Source organism: Acanthopagrus latus, chromosome 1 (genome assembly GCF_904848185.1).
Source record: "Acanthopagrus latus isolate v.2019 chromosome 1, fAcaLat1.1, whole genome shotgun sequence".
NCBI lineage: Eukaryota > Metazoa > Chordata > Actinopteri > Spariformes > Sparidae > Acanthopagrus > Acanthopagrus latus.
In genome coordinates this window covers 8,765,806-8,783,867 of record NC_051039.1, presented here as the reverse complement: position 1 = coordinate 8,783,867, position 18,062 = coordinate 8,765,806, and the positions used below count along the sequence as shown (strand labels likewise).

The following is an 18,062-nucleotide window of genomic DNA, read 5'->3' as shown; positions in this document are numbered from 1 at the left end:
CATGTTATGTCGCATTCAGAAATCGACACTTCTCCACTAGCAGGACGGCGGCTAGCAGAGCAAGCAGCTGCTAACGTGAGTTGTTCAAAAATCTTCTTTTTTTAGTACACTCTGTGTACACAATTAATGTTATCAGTGCTGGAGTTCATATGTAGAGACCCTGGTGATACTATGAGTGAAGTTTCACGTTGTGTCGAGCCTTCTTAGTGTTTTAAAAATAGCGATTTTGATGCTACTGAAAAAGTGCAGGTAGCACTCCCATTGAAAATGAGTTTGACCCGAAAACGAAAATACATAAATCTTAAAAGTGCCTCTTTCGTCGTAATTATGCGTTTACACGACGGTTTTGACTGGGGTATCTTCACATTAAAAGCCGAGGTTACATTTTGGCGAGAGTTTTTGTTTTAATATTAGTGTGGACATTTCAGCCATGTTTGAGATTATATGACATGTCCATAAGGTCCATACGTAACTCTACGCCTATGAAAACGAACCAAAATCCAAAATTAGCTACCCTACTGCACTCCAAAGGACCACTTGACTCTATTTAGTGGATTAAATCTGCTAACTACTCTAGTTTCAGGTTTTGAGAAACAGCCTTTCAGCGGAGTGTCTCTGTAGTTACAGCGCAGTCACTGCGGTCAGAGACGGACCGGCCCATGCTGGACGCGAACTCACAACATCAGATTCTCAACGGTTGAGCGCATGCGCACTTAAGATATACAAGCTCACACGTGTTTTAACCGCTCGGCCATGGGAGATAACGGCTCGCGTGTGCGGAAATAGGCGGATCGTTTATGTCTTGCAGAAGTATTTACGTTATTTCACCGCCCACTACCCTGCAAAGGACCACCTGAGTCTCCTCAACATAACCAGACTGCTACTTATTTTAAGTTTCATGTTTTGGTAATTCATACAACACGGTTAAAGTGTTACTATAGTTACATAGCAGTTACAGTGCACAGACACGGCAAGTGTTCAGAAACGAACTGGTCCCTGCCTGGTCTCGAACTTATAATCATTGGTTCTCAACGGTTGTGCGCATGCGCACTGGGGAGATTCGTAGTTACTCGGATCGGAAACCCCTCGGCCATGGCGGATGACGGTTCCGGCTTGTGAAAAAAGGGGGGTCAGCCCATGAGCTCTTAGTGCCTGTGTCTCAAACGTGCCTAGCGTACATGGGGAACTGGGAGATGACAGAACACAGAGCCACTGACTCCACTATTAAACAGCACAATTATGTCCACCTGCTACATGTATAAGGTACTTGCCTGCATGCTCTAATTTCAGGGGCGGAAGATCTGGCGTTGCCTGCTCCCTCCAGATGCTTCATTTTTTCTTATGTCCCCACCAAAAAAGATATCTGCCCATCTGAACCGTTTACACATAAAGTGAACACAACAGGGTCTTTTAGAGCGAGACCTGTGCTCCTGTTCACCTCAGTGGTTTAGCATTATTTCAAAGTCAGGATGTGGAAGAAAGCAAAATAAAAAAAATTAAAAAAAAAATAAATAAATAAAAAAAAAATAATAAAATACAATTTTCATACTATTTTCATATTGATTTGATCGCTGCTGAGTCAATCTAAAATGTTGAAATAGATTATTTTTTTCTCATTTTGTCAAAGTCTTCAAAAAAAAAATTCTCATATAAGTCTTAACAGTAAACAATTGAAAAAAGGTTGTGTCATCTGATTGGTACAATTAAGGACCGCTCAGACGGGAGTGATCAACTGCGTGTCAACAGCACTCTAAGTGTCCGGCTGTCAGCCAGAGCCGGCATGCTATGCGCATGACACCGGCCTCCGCAGGCAGCCTGTACCCGTAGAGTACTTCCGCCTCTTCGGTTGTTATGTACAGGCGTACCTGTTATACGGGATTTGCGCATCCACCCCCAGAGAGACACTGTGTCGTCAGACACGCGTCACACAACTGGGGGGAAGGGTGTGCGTGACACAGGCCCGCAGAATCATTTCACTCCGAAAGTACTAAGATGTTCCACGCGTATTTATAGGCCTGTGGCGTCGTCGTCCTATCACTCGTGGTGCCATTTTATTTATTTAGCTAATTTTTATGCCTGGCACACAGTCACACCCAATGCTCCGTCACCACACAGTTTTCACATTTTAAATTGCTCTACTTTTCTAATTATCGGCCTCCGTTTGGCAGAGTTGGCCTAAAAAGAATTCTCATGAGGGATCCACAGAACGTGCACTTTTTAAATTTCGACCTGTGATTGGTCGCAGTTGTGGATCCTATTTATAGCATTTTATCACAAAAAAAAAACATCAGTTGTCATGATGCTGATGATTTGTTATTGATATTGTTGTGATTATTTGTTTTCAATATTAATATAATTATTGGTCAGTCATGTTCTGATTGGTGAAGCGGGCTGTAGCCTAAAGCAGGAGGCGCCTGTCATCCTGCTACTGTCACCTATCTTTGTAATAAGTGTTTGATAACTACACATGTACAGATATTATGTGTACATTTGGCAAATACTGTACATATATATATATATATTTATATTTATATTTATATTTATATATATTTATATTTATATTTATATTTATATATTTATATATATGTAAAAAATTTTTTTTTAAAGCAATAGAAAAGCAATATAACCAATATGGATAGGGCAAAAGCAATGAAAAAATCCCCCAGAAAGCAACAGGTAGCTTATTTTATCTTCTTTGGGACATGTTTTTGAATTTTGTATGTTCGTTCTACCAGCTTATCTGATTCGTCTTTTAAATTCTCTGTAGACTATTTAAACACATTTACTTATTTCATTTTAAAAAAATCAAAATTGCATTAATTGATGATCAAACTATCTTTTATCATCCTCAATTTAGTTTAGATTCCCATATTTCACTGAATTCAAAAACTGTATTTTATTTAATTCTTATTTTAATGTACATGTGTGCAAGGCAAGCTGCATTTGAATCTGAGTGATTTACTGTAATGAACAAATGGAGCGTGCAAGAGCAGCCAGATGAGAGAGCTGCAGGACTGTGCAGCTTTCTGCACTAACTGGTCCTCCTGTGGTTAAAGCTCCCCCCTGACCTTTACGGTGTGTGTTACAGTGGACCACGGCTGTCAAGTCTCACACCATTAACTGTGCTGATATGCCTTTATAGCTGCAGCAGCCACCTTTAATGTCACCAGTCATGTCACATTTCCTGGCTGAAAAGGCCAAGCTGCAAAGGTTAATTCACCCCTCCTGGATAAAGAGGAGAGAGAGGGAGAGAGGGAGGCAGCAGGGACCGGGAGGACGGGGCAGGGATAGAGTTTCCCCCCGGTAAGAGATCCCTTTGACCGCCGTAGATTCGGGTTTCTCCTCCGCTCTGACTCACACACATCCTCACCGCGAGAGAAATTCTTCACCATAATGCTTATGTTTTTTTCTTTCCCGGACTATATGATGAACTCATGGTGACCGCCGAGGGCTCGTCGCTGCTGCTGCCCGGCGTCGTGTTACCTTCCTCGGGGCACCATGGGCTCGTAAGATGCCTTCTCTGTGGAAACGGATAACGTTCTCGGCGGCCTCGGTGCTGTGCGTCGGCTCCGTGGCGCTCCTGGTCGTGGCCCTGTCCACGGAGCGGTGGGTCACCGGGCGGATCCTGTGCAAAACCGGGGCGGAGATAGTGAACGCGTCGCACCCGGAGCTGGAGCAGTTCATCGGGGACCTTTACTACGGCTTGTTCCAGGGAGGGAAGACCAAGAAGTGCGGGCTGGGGAGGAGGCGCTCCAAGATACACAGTAAGGTCCAACACAGCTCTGTGGCTCTGTGGCTCTGTGGCCAGTCATGTTTGATAAACACATTTTATTAGTAGCTTGTATTTCATCTACAGCAATACTCTCCCTGATCTATTTGTCAACATCCACATGAAGTCAGATCAACATGGCTGTTATCGTCAGCTCTGGTTCCCAGTGGAGCCAGAGGCAGAAAAAATGTCTTTAAAAGGACAAAACAACTCGAAAAGTTTCCATGAATACCATATACCAGGCTGGATTTTGCACAAGTCATGTAGAAAATGTCAATTTGATCAAACGTAATATTTCATAATATAAATAGTCAACTTATGATACTGTCAGGCAGTGTTTTTTTAATTAATATGACCTATGAGAAAACTGTATTGCAAGGAGTTATCTGCCAAGTAATACACACCTGTTTCTTGCAATACTTTCTGTTCATTATGTATATCTGTCATCTGTCTTTTACATAGTTTTCTGGCAAATTTTGCTGAATATAAACACCATATAGGCACTCAAAGTAAGACTTAAAGGTGCACTATGTGGTTTTGGGGAAGGTTTTTTAATCAGAAGAGAGAGATCTTAATAAACTTAATTGTTTTCATGACTGAATAAACTGAATAGCAAAGATAACCAATTGTTCTCAGAGGAAAATGAGGTATGAGATTGTGGTAGGTAACAAACCGACCTTAAAGGTCAATACAATCTCATACTGTTATACTTTGTTTATAGGTGGCGGACCCTGCCACCTTTCTAGCTTCAGACAGTGTTCTTTGGACCTTATTTTCCTCTGAGAAAAGCTGGTTATTTTTGCTATGAAAAAAATAAATATTTCTGAGTTTGCGTTACTGACACTAGTATCACACGTAGAATCTCCTCTTGACTCATTACAAACCAGCTCACGAGGCTGATGAAGCGCCTTTTATTTGTCCGTGTTTCTCTGTCTGTCTGTCCAGTTTTCCCGAAGCTTGTGCGGACATTGAACGGCGGCCTTCACGTGATGGTGATCCTCTTCCTGCTGGTGGCCGTGGGCTTCGCGTTGGTCAGTCTCTCCTTCTGCATTTACAATGCACGCAAGGTCCCGTACCAGAGCATCAAAGGGCACAAAGGACTCTACCTGTGGAACTTCATTGCTGGTGAGGCCTTAAAAAAATTTCCCCTCAGATTTTTTAGAGTGTTTATGTCTTTATTTCCCTTTCCTGACACTTCCTAGCATCACTTTACCTCTCTAGTCTCCTTCCCTGACTTGTGCCCCCTCTCTGCGTCCAGCTCTTTTCGGCGCCCTGGCCCTGCTGTGCTTCCTGGCGGCCGTGAGGCACCACAGCATGAGCGAGCGGGTGGCCAACTATCGCGAGAGCCTCTTTGTGCTCGCCGTCCTGGACGACAGCCTGGACTGGTCTTTCTGGCTGGGTGTTGGCAGCATTGCGACTCACTTTGCCGTCTGTGGAGTCGTCGCCATGAGCCGGATCAAACTGCCCAAACCGGAGATTAAGAAACCCGAAGAGCCCACCATCTCTTCTCTGGACCTGCTCTACTGAAGGACCAAACAAGGAGTGCTGTTGTTTCGCAGCACTGTGCCAGAACTCCTTCCCACCATGAGACATTTAGGCTCCTTATGGCCTCATGATGGATTTTTATCTAAATTCTCACTTGACAAATTATTTACAGGTGTTATTAAATGTTTATTTGTCTGTGATGATCGTATAAAAGTGTTGACTAGAAGGTGGTTTGCTTGTTTCAAAAGCTGCCTTGACTGATGGCCCTGCGACCAAGATAAGCTCCTCTCACTCTGTTTGATGAATTAATGCACAAACAGCTCATCTTCATTAAGTTTCTCCATATCTTTGAGTAGCTGATCTTTAACCTTCACATTCTAGATGTCTTGTGCTGTAAATATTCTGTCCATAGCTGCAAAATGTAAATACTTAATTTTATTCATTACATGTAAAGAATGTCATCAATGGATCTCTTTTTCTCTTTATGGTTCGCTGAGTAAAGCCTTCATACTTAAATGGTCTATATGATCTCCCATAAACAGAAAGAGACTAAATAATTATTCTTTGACTTTTCTTTTACATTCATTACCTGAAGAAGTAAGCTGTCATAAAGTTCATAATAATAATAATTTTGTAGACTGACTTTGGCAATTATTAAAGGGCTTTTGTGGTATGTCAAACTGTTGAGTTGTCTGCATGACTTCAGAAGAAGGTGAAAGCTTTTCCTTCTTTTCATGTTATTGTCTTGTTTAAGACCCTTCCTGTCCTAATAAACTTGAGCTGCAAATATGAGTTCTCAACCAAGTGAGGATTTTTTTTTTAATATGTCAGTAAAATAGAAACATTTGCAAGCTTAAAATTGTTGTATAAACAACACATGAATGCCTTTGCTGTTCACAGTAGATTATGATTATTATTAGATGGTTATTTTTGTAAGTCATTGGTTACGTCAAATGCAGTGGTGGAAGACTGATCAGATATTTCTTTACTTGAGTAAAAGCAGCAATACCACAGTGTTGCAATACGATGTTGCAAGTAAAAATACTCCATTCATAATTTTACAGAATAATTAGCATCAAAATATTCTTAAAGTGCCCGACAGTGATGTATCTGTAATACAATGATTGTTGCATTAATGTGTAGATTACTTTAATGTTGCAGCTGGTAAAGGTGGAGCTCGTTTTACACACAGATAGTATAGCTGGCGGATGGTGAACTGATGGCTCGTGCTGCAGTTCAACGCTCATGCCGCCAGGTGGCGACAACGCCCCATCTTGGTCGCCCGTCGGTGACGTATGAAAAACGCGACGGTCTGCCTCCCTCTGCACATGCATGCGACCTCTAAAACTCCGAGCTAGTAGTTCGTTTGGGGTTTATATATATATGCAGAACAGATGACAATGCTTCTTCTGAGGAGAGCTGCGCAGACGGCGGTGCGGACGAACCAGCGCAGGTCGTTTTGTGCCTCACAGACTCACCTGAGCGACAGAAAGGTAAGAGGCTAACGTTAGCATGTCGCTGTCAACATTAGCTGACAGTTACATCAGTGATTCTCACACACAGAATGTCGCAGCGAAGTGAAGTTAGTTTTGGGCTGGATACTGGACAGACATTCAGTTCAGAGACTCCCAGCGGCGTCTCTTACTCAGTTCCACCCGGTGTTGGCAGCAGGAGGGCGGTTAGCTTGTCTCCCAGAGCCTCAGGTTGCTCTGGAGGCTGAACTGATGAAACTAATGTTGAATTGGACACATGTATTTTCTATTGGATTTTAATGCTTCTTCTATTTTATATATGATGTATTATAAAAATTCTGCATTTCTTTTCGATAGCTTAATTGACCCATTAAGTCAAAACCAATGCAAAACCAAACTAATGCACTGATTTAGAGTCACTGGGTCACATGACATTGAAGCTATTGGGGGTCAGAAAAAAGCCATTAAAATCAGTTTGGTATTTTTTTTTTTTTTTATCATAGTTTTCACTGATCAAATCAGCATGAAGAAAAAGAAATTCACAAGTAATAACCTTGTCTGTTGATGTGTGTGTGTGTGTGTGTGTGTGTGTGTGTGCAGGGTCTGGTGCTGGGAGTGTTTGAGAAGGAGGGAGAGGAGGACGGCCTTCATCTGACAGAAGCTGCTGCAGGTTTTGATCAAACTCTGTCTGGGAAACTCTCTGAACTGCTGAAGATGTGAGTCTGTGACCAATAAACACTCAAGCCCACCAGTTTATGCTGCTGGACATTCTTATACAATGCTGCTGTAATAAACATTTTTGGTTTTTCAGATTTATTGAACAGTGAACATAGATCACAGTTAAACATGCTTTACATACGCAGTGTATATACCCATTTAACATATAGGGTGGTGAGTTGGGCTAGGCATCCGTAAAAGCTGTTTATTTTTCTTATTTTTTCTGTCTATTCCCATTGATTTATGAGATATGCAGTTATATTTAATCCAGTGTGGAGTTCAAATACAACCTTATTCTGTCCCGTAATCCCTCTAGTCTAGGATCAATGTTCAACAGTAGAATGGAAGCTCGCTCCACCCTTATTAACTCTACAAACTCTTCTATCCAACTGTTTGAGCTAAAACAAAAAGTTCTTGTCTTCTGTTTAGCAGCAAGACAACCCAATATTACACAGCTCATTTTCTAGTAGGAGAGAAAAAAATACGATTGGTTAATCCTAAATGCTGGTATAAACTGTGAAACATACAGAATTCCTAATGGACACCACCCTAAAGCTGTGTGTCGGACTAACATGTTGCACAATTGCTTAATAAATTAGTTTTGTGTTTTTACTTTCCAGCTCTGGACCGGCTCTCAAACAAGGCAAAAGCAGAATATTTTATGGCATCCACAAGGTAACAAAGTGTGATATTAGAAGAAGTAAGAAGTCTCTCTTGACGACATCAAAGTTGCCAACTCTTCCTTGTTTGTTCTCCAGGACTTCCCATGTGTAGCGGTCGTCGGGCTGGGTAAGAACAATGCAGGCGTGTGTGGGAAAGAGAACTGGGACACCAGCAAGGAGAACATCAGACAGGCAGTGTCAGGTAAGACTCGGCTCATCTCAGAGCTGGTTACATGGAGGTTATTCTGGAGTTAGCACTGGGCTGATATCTGTGTGTTTTGTGCATACAGCCGGCTGCAGGTTACTTCAGGACCTGGAGGTGAACCACGTGGAAGTGGATGCCTGCGGGGACGCCCAGTCAGCGGCAGAAGGTGCAGCTCTGGGTTTGTTTCACTACGACCAGCTCAAATCAAAGAAGAAGACCAAAGTGACCACGCAGCTCCATGGAAGGTAGACCAACAGCTGGATTCTACGTTACTGCTCGGTTAACAGATGTATGCAGCGTCGCTTTAATTTAAATACGTGTGGTTTTGTTTGTAGTGCTGACTCGGCCAGTTGGGAGAGAGGAGTTGCGTATGCAGAAGGCCAAAACCTGGCACGCCTACTCATGGAGGCTCCAGCCAATCACATCACCCCTACTGTTTTTGCCAACACCATTGAGGAGAAACTAGGGCCACATGCTGAACGAGTCACCATAAATAAAAGGTTTGTGCTTTATTCATCATCAGAATGTTTACTGGGACTGTGGTGTGTTGTGAAGCACAGTGTTTGTTGTATTATCGAGAGTTTTTGTCTGATAATCCATGTGTTTTTTGTAGATCTCAGTCTTGGATTGAGGAGCAACAGATGGGGGCGTTTCTCAGCGTGTCTAGAGGTTCAGAGGAGCCGCCTGTCTTCCTGGAGCTCCATTACAACGGCTCTCCTGACAGCAAACAGGCCCCGCTGCTCCTAGTGGGCAAGGGCATCACCTTTGACAGGTAAACCATAATTATACATGATCCTGTGTCATTACTACGAGAAGATTATCAGCCTGCTGAACACGTATGATCTCAGCTTGTTTCGCCACTTGTTCCCTCTCTCTGTTTGTCGGTAGTGGTGGTATTTCCCTGAAGCCGTCTCCCTCTATGGATGCGATGAGAGCTGATATGGGTGGAGCTGCCACCGTGTGCGCCTCCATCGTCACAGCAGCAGCTCTCAAGCTGCCCGTCAACATTATCGGTGAGCTTTTGACAGTGCGAATCCTCCTTCATTCAAATCCTGAGTCCATGAAAAACCTGAATCTCTGTGCATATACACATTTATCAGGTCTGGCTCCCTTGTGTGAGAACATGCCCAGTGGAAAAGCTACTAAACCAGGTGATGTTGTCAGAGCCAAGAATGGAAAAACAATCCAGGTGGGTGGACCCAAGATGGAAGTTTCATACAGTTACCTCAGTGTGATGTGTGCAACCACAGATGAACAGGTTATACTGTTATTCTTGTGTGCAGGTTGATAATACAGATGCAGAGGGCCGACTGGTTCTCGCTGACGCTCTCTGTTACGGACACACCTTCAACCCCAGAGCCATCGTCAATGTTGCTACGCTAACAGGTGGGATACACAGATGCAGCGGTGACCAACAACACCTTTATAGTTAATCATGTTTACATCATGTTATGAGACCGGTTATGACCTCAGTTTGTTGATTCAAACAAACTGGTGTATTTGCTCATTTGGTTGCAAACCGGTCAGACTGAGACCGCCTAAAAAGCTCAGTTTCAAGGATGACGCTGTCAAGGAAGTGAGCTATAGAACTATGCAGGGCTGTAACTAACCATTTTCTTTATCGATTAATCTTCCGGTTATTTTATTTAACTATTGTATTAATGACTGTATTTAGTCACTAACATACCAAATATTGTGGAAAGTGCTTATCACAATTTCCCAGAAGCCACACTGACATCTTCAAATTGCTTCTTTTGTCTAATCAGCCATCCAAATTCAAAGAGTAAAAAAAGACAAAGAGAAGCAGCACATTTTTATATTTTAGAAGCTGGAACTAGCAAATGTTTGACATTTTTGCTTAAACAACACCTGAAACTGATAATTGATAAACAAAATCATTGGGGATTGATTTCACTGTGATTGAGTAATTGTTGCTGCTCCATAATTGTGTAGAAATCCATGATAAGTAACCATGGTAACAAGTGTACATCGCAGTGTCTCTCTCACCAGACGCATCTGATGCATGTCAGACCTTACTCTCTTTCCTTACTCTCTGTCTATATCTTCACCATAAATGCTCAACAAATAACCTTAAAAGATGTGTTGTGTGGTCGTGTATCCCCGTAGTATCTTCAACCCCTGTATTTACGGTACAAGAAGCGTCTTTTTCATCCCGTTTCAACTTGTCCGTAGAGGCAAAAATAATTTTGTGACATCAGAGAAGACGACACTTGAGTCAGGGAGTTTGATTTTTCCTGTGTGGTTCCATCTAGAATTAATGATGCAGGATGATGGCCAAAAAAACTGTGTACTAAAATTAGCTGTCTGTAAATACTGGTTCATATTTTATGTCTATTAACTTGTCGGTAATAAGTCGGTGTGAACACAAACCGAGCACCAGGTGTTAAATCCACCTTCTGCATGATTTAAATGAAAGATATGCAAATATAATCAGTAAATATTGAAATGTGGCTTCTTCTGTCTCCAAGGTGCGATGGATGTCGCTCTTGGCTCAGCGGCGACTGGAGTGTTTACAAACTCTGACTGGCTCTGGGAGCAGCTGCACAAGGTACTGCACAGCAAGCACACTCACAGCATCTCAGTGTCTCAGCTCCTGTGTTGACTAGTGTGTGTGTGTGTGTGTGTGTGTGTGTGTGTGTGTAGGCTAGTGTTGTGACAGGTGACAGAGTGTGGCGGATGCCTCTGTTCCAGCACTACACCAGACAGGTGACTGACTGCCAGCTGGCCGACCTCAACAACATCGGCAAATACAGCCGGTACGTACCTAATGCCTGCAGCACCTACCTCAGTCATGAGAGCAACACAGTGACATGAAGTGATTTATTTATCTGGAACTGTCAGAGCAGCAGGTCCAGGTCCTTCAGTCCAGACCCGTTGAAATGCAGAGTATCGACAGTTGGCTTGATCAGTGTCAAGACGGATAGAAATGGGATAATTCTAGCCTGATGACAGCATGTTGGCCTGAGCCACAGGAGTGTTTATTACCCACGTTTATTTACCTGAAACTGACTGTTGTGTCTGTTGATGGTCTCTCTAGTTCTGGCGGTGCATGCACAGCAGCTGCATTCCTCAGAGAGTTTGTCACAGCTCCTCATTGGGCCCATCTGGACATCGCTGGCGTGATGAGTAACAAAGATGAAGTTCCCTACCTGAGAAAAGGCATGTCTGGAAGACCAACACGTACGCTGGTGGAGTTTGCTGCTGGACTGGCCCACGATGGCTGAGTGACTGGATATCAGATCGGACTTAACGAGACTCTCGGACTGCGAGCCTCTTCTCATGCGGGATACGACAGTGGTCTCAAAACATAGAGAGACCGAGCTGATGGCCATGTTTAGAAGTCCTAGTACTCAAACACTATTATGAGAATCTTGGCAGTGATCCTTAGCTGTGTTTTCTAAACAAATCTGACTGTGGAGTTTTTGTCTGAACACAATGTTACAACTTTGGTGTCCTGCCACACTGTTGTGATTTCAGCTAAAAAGACTCTGTAGTAATTACATAGTTCACATAATTTATATGTTGTATAAATAAACTCTTAAGATTTTAAAGATGTGTGTGACAGTTGTTTCCGTATTGCTCCAATGTTGACACAACATGGATCTACTGTAATTGATGAAAAGTATGTGGATATGCAAACACACTACAGTATCTAGTCTTCTGAGAAAGCCTACCGTTATATCTCAGAACCTGGCTGCAGAGACTCTCTCAGCCACAAGAGCATTGATTAAGTTGGACACATGATGTTGTGTGATATGTCCTGGCTCATAACTCTCGTGCATCCACACCAAAACACTAAAAACATTTTCTTTATTTACCACTCATTGTGCAGGTGGGGATTGTCATAGGTTTGGGCACCTCCCCAATCTGTTGCCACAAAGTTTGAAGCACACCATTATTTGCGATCAAGTTTCCCGTGAACCCTTAAAACAAAATCCTGCTGAGTCCCTGCATGACTTGTGATTTGGTATATCATCCAAAAACAGGTTTTTATTGCAATGATTCCTCAAATATTGCTTTCATACAGTTGCGTATGAAGATTTATATAACTGACGCAGGATATTATACAGTTTTCCAGCATCTTCTCCAGCATTATTATCTAAGGTAATAAGGTTTAACATTGACAAAACTATACACCAACACAGCTATATTTGTGATATGCCATTATTGACCATTTAATGTCAACTAACTGATATATCAGTCGGGCTTGTCATGAGTTCAATCAGTGTTTTTCCTTCTTTTTTATTACTTCAAGTAAATGATTTGTCAAAATAAAAAGGTGAAAGAATAGAGTACATAAGAATTTGAAAAATCAATGATAATTTGTATAATAATATGTTATATACACCAGCCTTATATATAGTTTTTAGTGTTGTAGCATCAACATGACTACATGACTGTCCACATACTTTTGGCCAGAGACTGTACACAGGAAGCTGTTTCTGCGCATGTGCGGAACTGGGGCGACAGAAACGCTTCGGATCAAGATGGCATCATCCATGAGTGGGATGTTTTCGGGCCAGCAGCCGTCAGGTGCGCATCCCGTCGGTGGTCCCGGCGGACCGGGCCAGCCGGGCTTCCCCGTAACCGCTCCCAGAGCCCCGGGAGGCAACACACTGGTGGATGAACTGGAGGCTTCCTTCGAGGTAGGACGCTAATGTCCGAACTTCTGTTAGCAGTGTGTGCTAACTGTTATTAGCACATTTAGCTAGCTAGGTGAGTTTGCAGCTAGCTAACATTTGCTTCGCTAGTGTTGCTGAGATGCTGCAGTCACCACCTGATGGCCATGAAAAGCTCATTATGTTAACCACGTCTTAAGAGCACACAAATTGTGTAGCTAACTTAACTAGTTAGATAACAAACTAATGCCACATCCAGACTGGCTCATTAGCATCACGTCAGAGGCTCGAGCTGCACTCCAGTCCTTCCAGACTTCAAAAGTATTTCTTTATTCCAGCCCAGAGGCGACCATGTAACATCTTAATAATCTGCACAAAGTACAAATGTATCTCGACTTCCTGTATATTCCATACACAAGACTACAAGTCTTAATATCTAGCTTCATAGGTCACTTCTGAAGTCATAAACTGGCCACACCGTTTTGTTTATATCTGCTCTGGGACTGTCTGTCGTGGTCTGGGCTTGACTCTTAGTAGCAAATAGTTAAAATGGACATTAGTGTTCCTTGCACTTTATGGTAAGAGGAGGCAGTTTACTTTATTCCATCAGATAGACTCATTGGTAGAGTCATTATTGGCCCTAGACGATTATTGGGGCAGATATTCATAATTTTCCAATTATCGTTATCAGTGATTTTTCTGTCAGATTACCGGTAGAACGAGGTCATTTGAAAATATGCTGCTTTGCCTCTGATGCAGGACCCTGTCACACAATGTCCCTCTAACATCAATATCTGATTGGTAACATCTCAGTTAAATAAAGTAAATGTCATTTTCCAGTCTCCTTGGTTGCTAATAATCTGTATTGGTATCGGCAATAAAAAAAGCCCTATCAGTTGACCCCTAATAGGAATACATGATATATATATATATATATATATATATATATATATATATATATATATATATATATATATATATATATATATATATATATATATATATATATATATATATATATATATATATATGGTAGTTTTGAAATCTCCTCAAATGCACTCCATAAATGCAACAAGTGGGTGACACATCAAATCATATCAAATATTGACCAAATGCTTTGATTAAGTCACAATATTGATGTGACTGTATTGAAGCTAAGTCAAATATAATCAAAATGAGACTTTTTATTAAGAATCATGAGTTATGTGGATATAATGATTAAGAGGGTAAAAGCAAGTATGAGAACAGTTACAACAGTATGGAAAATTACATCACTTCACTGTAATGCAGCCTTTAAAAAAACAATACAATACTTAGTCTCATATACAATATTGTTATAGTAATGACAGAAGGCCCAGCCCCAGCAGACAGTAAGACAGTAATAGCACTGTAATTAATCTCATTAAGAAAACAAATCTAGTTTCTGTAAATTTCATTTACATGTGATTTCTCACCTCACATGAGGGTCAGTAGGTGTGCAAGCAGAAGGCAGAACAGACACATAGGGGTTCAGTGTGTGTGTGTGTGTGTGTGTGTGTGTGTGTGTGTGTGTGTGTGTCTGTCAGTTGTTCAGCTGTGTCAGCATCCACATGCTCCATCTGCCTGTCGTATGTAGCAGCACCTACTGTACCAATCTGATCTGTCACGTGTTCCCACTTATGAGATAACACTGCAGCATATTGCCTTCCCTACCCATGTGTTCGCATACTGTCTATTTGTATAAATTCTCATAAATTTGCTTGTGTGTCCATGGTGGGAAAAATGACAAATCACAATTTAATGATTTAAAAATCTAATATATAGACTCATATAATGATAGACATATGATAACATTGATTCATCAATTATCAGAATAGTTTCAGATTAATTTAGTAGTTTGTAGTTTTGTAGACCTGTCCAAACATTGTGCTTGAATGCAGCATTTTTGGCAGCTGGGATTTCCCTGAGATTTGGACGCCACCTTTGTCAGGCTTCTGCTTTATCCCTGTGCATCTCAAAAGAAATCATTTCCCTAGTTCGGTGTAAAAAGTTGGCTGACCCTACCTCTTTTCAAAACTACTTTGTCTAGAAAACTAGTGTCATTCAAGGGGAAACTGTTTCTTTTCTGACACAGCTCTTCCTTATTCATCCAATCACAGACTAGGTGGCTACAAAACCACCTGTACTGAAGCCCCAACAAGCCGCATTTTGGGCCATTCATTAAGAAAGAGTTACCGATGTTCTCTATGCGTTTATTCTTCAGGCATGTTTTGCATCTCTGGTGAGCCAAGACTACGTTAATGGAACTGACCAGGAGGAGATTCGAACTGGTGAGTTAGATTTCTTTGTTCATATTGCTCATATTAGAATCTGTATATTGATGTCTCTTTCTGTTGATGTCAGGTGTTGACCAGTGCATACAGAAGTTCCTGGACGTGGCGCGACAGACGGAGTGCTTCTTCTTGCAGAAGAGGCTTCAGTTATCTGTGCAGAAACCAGAGCAGGTGGTGAAAGAGGTAAATTCTTATACTGACTTGCACTCTCATTTACCCTGAATCTTCTGAAGTGGCCCTCTCCATCTCCCATCCACTTCACACTACTCATGATCCCCAAATTATCTGCGCAAGCACAAAATGAACTCCCGGAGAACCCCAAACTCCTTGTTGAGAACTGTTATCTGTGCTGTATTCAGCGATCACTGGCAGTGACTTTGTTCCACTTTGTGACACGCCGTCAGTGTTTACATATTATTTATTCATCACCGTTTGTTCGTTTTTAATTTGCCTTCTCTCCTCACTTACATGTTTTCTTCTCACCTCAGGATGTCTCAGAGTTACGCAATGAGCTGCAGAGGAAAGAGCTGCTGGTTCAGAAACACTTGTCCAAACTGCACCACTGGCAACAAGTGCTCGAGGACGTGAGCGTTCAGCACCGCAAACCCTCAGACCTCCCCCCTCCTGGACCGCTGGCCTTTCTGGAGCAGGCCTCCGCGAGCCTGCCCCCTGCCCCTTTAAAACCAAACTAACACGCTACTAAAGGTGCGGTCACATTAGTCTTCGGTTAAATGAAATTTGCCCCACGCTCAGAATGTGAGTGACAACGAACTCTGACCTGCAAGGTAGCTACAACCAGCTGGACATCACACCGCCACGAGAAATTCATCCCTGCATTGATCGGTCACACAGGGTGGATGTGAGTATCTGGGACATGGAAGTTTAGTGTGGATGCACCTGAACAAGTGAATCCTGACTTAGATTTAGTTTTATTTCAACTTTTTTCACTATTTTGATTTATGTAAATATTTCTGTTGCTGACTTTTTACTGTAAAAATAAATTTTGTGAGTATTTTGAATCCTGACTGAAGTCTTTATTATCTGTTGTCGTTGCACAGTGCACACAGTCACATGTTTCTGATCTGAAAACACGTTCAATTATTAACAGTAGAATTTAAAGGGGTGTTCTGCCAATTTCTCGTATGAAGATTAGTTTACCAGTCATAAAGTGCAGTGCTCAGCAGCTGAGAGGGTTGTATAATGTATTTTTAATTATAAGTTATTGCAGTTTGAACTACATTTTTTGTGAAAAGGGCTGTGATTCAAAATGGGGTTCAAACATCGAGCAGAGGATTTAACAAAAAGATAAATTGCATTCTTGAAATTTGTGTAAAAAAATTAAAGGAACAGTGCATCCAAAAATGAAATTTCAGTCATGATCTTGTCAATAGAGTCAGTCGAAGTTTTGCAGTCAACAAAACATTTCTGGAACTTCATAGCAAAATGGTGTCGCATCATTCTTCTAAACAACTGAAGCAGCTGGGGACCAAAATCAATCAAACAAACAAACAAACAAACAGAGAATGGCTTTCTAACGATCTCCCAGTGTAATCCAAGTCTCCAGAAGCTCTGAGATCTAAAATTGATTTGAAACGTATCCTTTAAGTCTCTAACAAGTGCCCAAACTTTATGTTAATTCAAGACTAATTCGCTGATTAAGCTTTCCCATATGTGAGTTATCAGTCAATAACAAGAATGATAAAGAAATAGAAAAGCAGCACTTACAAACTATGATGCATGGTTTAAAATACATTACAGAAAAACAATAATTATCAAGGTGGCATCTTGTCATCACAGTACAGACAAAACCGCGCTGACGGCTTTAACTTCTCACTTTTCATATGAAATCATGATAGAAATGACTTGAGAGGAGCCATGACTGAGCCTCCTGACAGCCTCTAATGTATTCAGTGTCTTCACACCATAACAGACTTGTTCTCCCCGGTTTCACAGCTATCGCCTGTCCGCTGACAGTACAGCCAGACAAAAATCTTCACAGATGGGCTCCGGGGACAAAGCTTTTTTTTGCAGAATGGGCCCGTGGACTTGGCATGAGAAAAACAGGGAACCGTGGATTGACAAGATTATTTGCAGAACTCCAAATGGGCTTCCCTTTTGTTCCATTTACACATTCTCTGATTGAGATCATGTGTAATTAACCCAAGTAGCTGTAGTTGTGTAAACCTTCGTTGTGCATCCTCTGGGTTAGTCTTTACGCTGTGGAAGACTGTTTCTACCTGAAAGAAAGAAATCGATTAAACATTATGCATTGAGAAAATACATATACTCATCATAAGTGAAGTTATGAAACTTAAATGAATAAAAAGCTACATTGTTATGTACTAAATGTGGTCTTTTCTCTGTTGTGTTTAGTTTTAAATTGAAGAAAATCCTCCTATATGACTCAAGGGTAATAGTATATATTTGGTCTATGAGCCAAAATCCAGGTACAGTTGCCTTATCTAGTGAAAAAAAAAGGAAACACTGGAACTCATCCAGGACAACAGAACTGAAAGCCTGAAAGGGTTTTAATGATATATAATATGTCAACAGTTTGAGATGTCTGTAATATACACAGCGTGTTATAAATATATCATATGAGCAGCATGTTTAGACACTCTGAATATACAAGCATTAGTACACAGGGCCTTTACGGTTGTGTGTGAAACTGTTTGAACTTTGATCTTTGAAAGTTGTGTATGGGGTTGTGAAAATGTGGCGGTACACCTGCACAAGAAAGTTTTAGTTCTGTCTGAGATCAACCAGCAGTGTGTGTGTTTGTTGTAGTCTGTGACTGACT

General features: G+C 41.6%; 3 protein-coding genes across 3 annotated transcripts; all 3 read left to right on the top strand.

Moving 5' to 3' along the window:
* Positions 1-12: 12 nt before the first annotated feature.
* Positions 13-6,046, top strand: clrn2 (clarin 2). The gene is made up of 4 exons (XM_037100321.1): positions 13-75; positions 3,143-3,764; positions 4,715-4,894; positions 5,028-6,046. Exons 2-4 carry the CDS (start codon positions 3,512-3,514, stop codon positions 5,294-5,296), a joined length of 702 nt encoding a protein of 233 aa, XP_036956216.1. The 5' UTR covers positions 13-75; positions 3,143-3,511; the 3' UTR covers positions 5,297-6,046.
* A 474-nt stretch (positions 6,047-6,520) lies between these two features.
* Positions 6,521-11,884, top strand: lap3 (leucine aminopeptidase 3). The gene is made up of 13 exons (XM_037116557.1): positions 6,521-6,747; positions 7,327-7,442; positions 8,064-8,118; positions 8,202-8,307; positions 8,396-8,555; positions 8,646-8,810; positions 8,924-9,082; positions 9,199-9,323; positions 9,411-9,499; positions 9,594-9,696; positions 10,800-10,879; positions 10,975-11,087; positions 11,369-11,884. Exons 1-13 carry the CDS (start codon positions 6,649-6,651, stop codon positions 11,553-11,555), a joined length of 1,557 nt encoding a protein of 518 aa, XP_036972452.1. The 5' UTR covers positions 6,521-6,648; the 3' UTR covers positions 11,556-11,884.
* Positions 11,885-12,780: 896 nt separating this feature from the next.
* Positions 12,781-16,287, top strand: med28 (mediator complex subunit 28). Its single transcript, XM_037116808.1, has 4 exons — positions 12,781-12,977; positions 15,193-15,259; positions 15,333-15,445; positions 15,751-16,287. Exons 1-4 carry the CDS (start codon positions 12,819-12,821, stop codon positions 15,952-15,954), a joined length of 543 nt encoding a protein of 180 aa, XP_036972703.1. The 5' UTR covers positions 12,781-12,818; the 3' UTR covers positions 15,955-16,287.
* The last annotated feature ends 1,775 nt before the right edge of the window (positions 16,288-18,062 follow it).

Coding starts and splice junctions, on each gene's coding strand:
- med28 (XM_037116808.1), top strand. CDS start 12,819: ATGGCATCATCCATGAGTGGGATGTTTTCGGGCCAGCAGCCGTCAGGT. Junction 12,978..15,192: donor AACTGGAGGCTTCCTTCGAG/GTAGGACGCTAA, acceptor TTTATTCTTCAG/GCATGTTTTGCATCTCTGGT. Junction 15,260..15,332: donor CCAGGAGGAGATTCGAACTG/GTGAGTTAGATT, acceptor TGTTGATGTCAG/GTGTTGACCAGTGCATACAG.
- lap3 (XM_037116557.1), top strand. CDS start 6,649: ATGACAATGCTTCTTCTGAGGAGAGCTGCGCAGACGGCGGTGCGGACG. Junction 9,324..9,410: donor GCTGCCCGTCAACATTATCG/GTGAGCTTTTGA, acceptor CACATTTATCAG/GTCTGGCTCCCTTGTGTGAG. Junction 11,088..11,368: donor AACATCGGCAAATACAGCCG/GTACGTACCTAA, acceptor TGGTCTCTCTAG/TTCTGGCGGTGCATGCACAG.
- clrn2 (XM_037100321.1), top strand. CDS start 3,512: ATGCCTTCTCTGTGGAAACGGATAACGTTCTCGGCGGCCTCGGTGCTG. Junction 3,765..4,714: donor GAGGCGCTCCAAGATACACA/GTAAGGTCCAAC, acceptor CTGTCTGTCCAG/TTTTCCCGAAGCTTGTGCGG. Junction 4,895..5,027: donor CCTGTGGAACTTCATTGCTG/GTGAGGCCTTAA, acceptor CTCTGCGTCCAG/CTCTTTTCGGCGCCCTGGCC.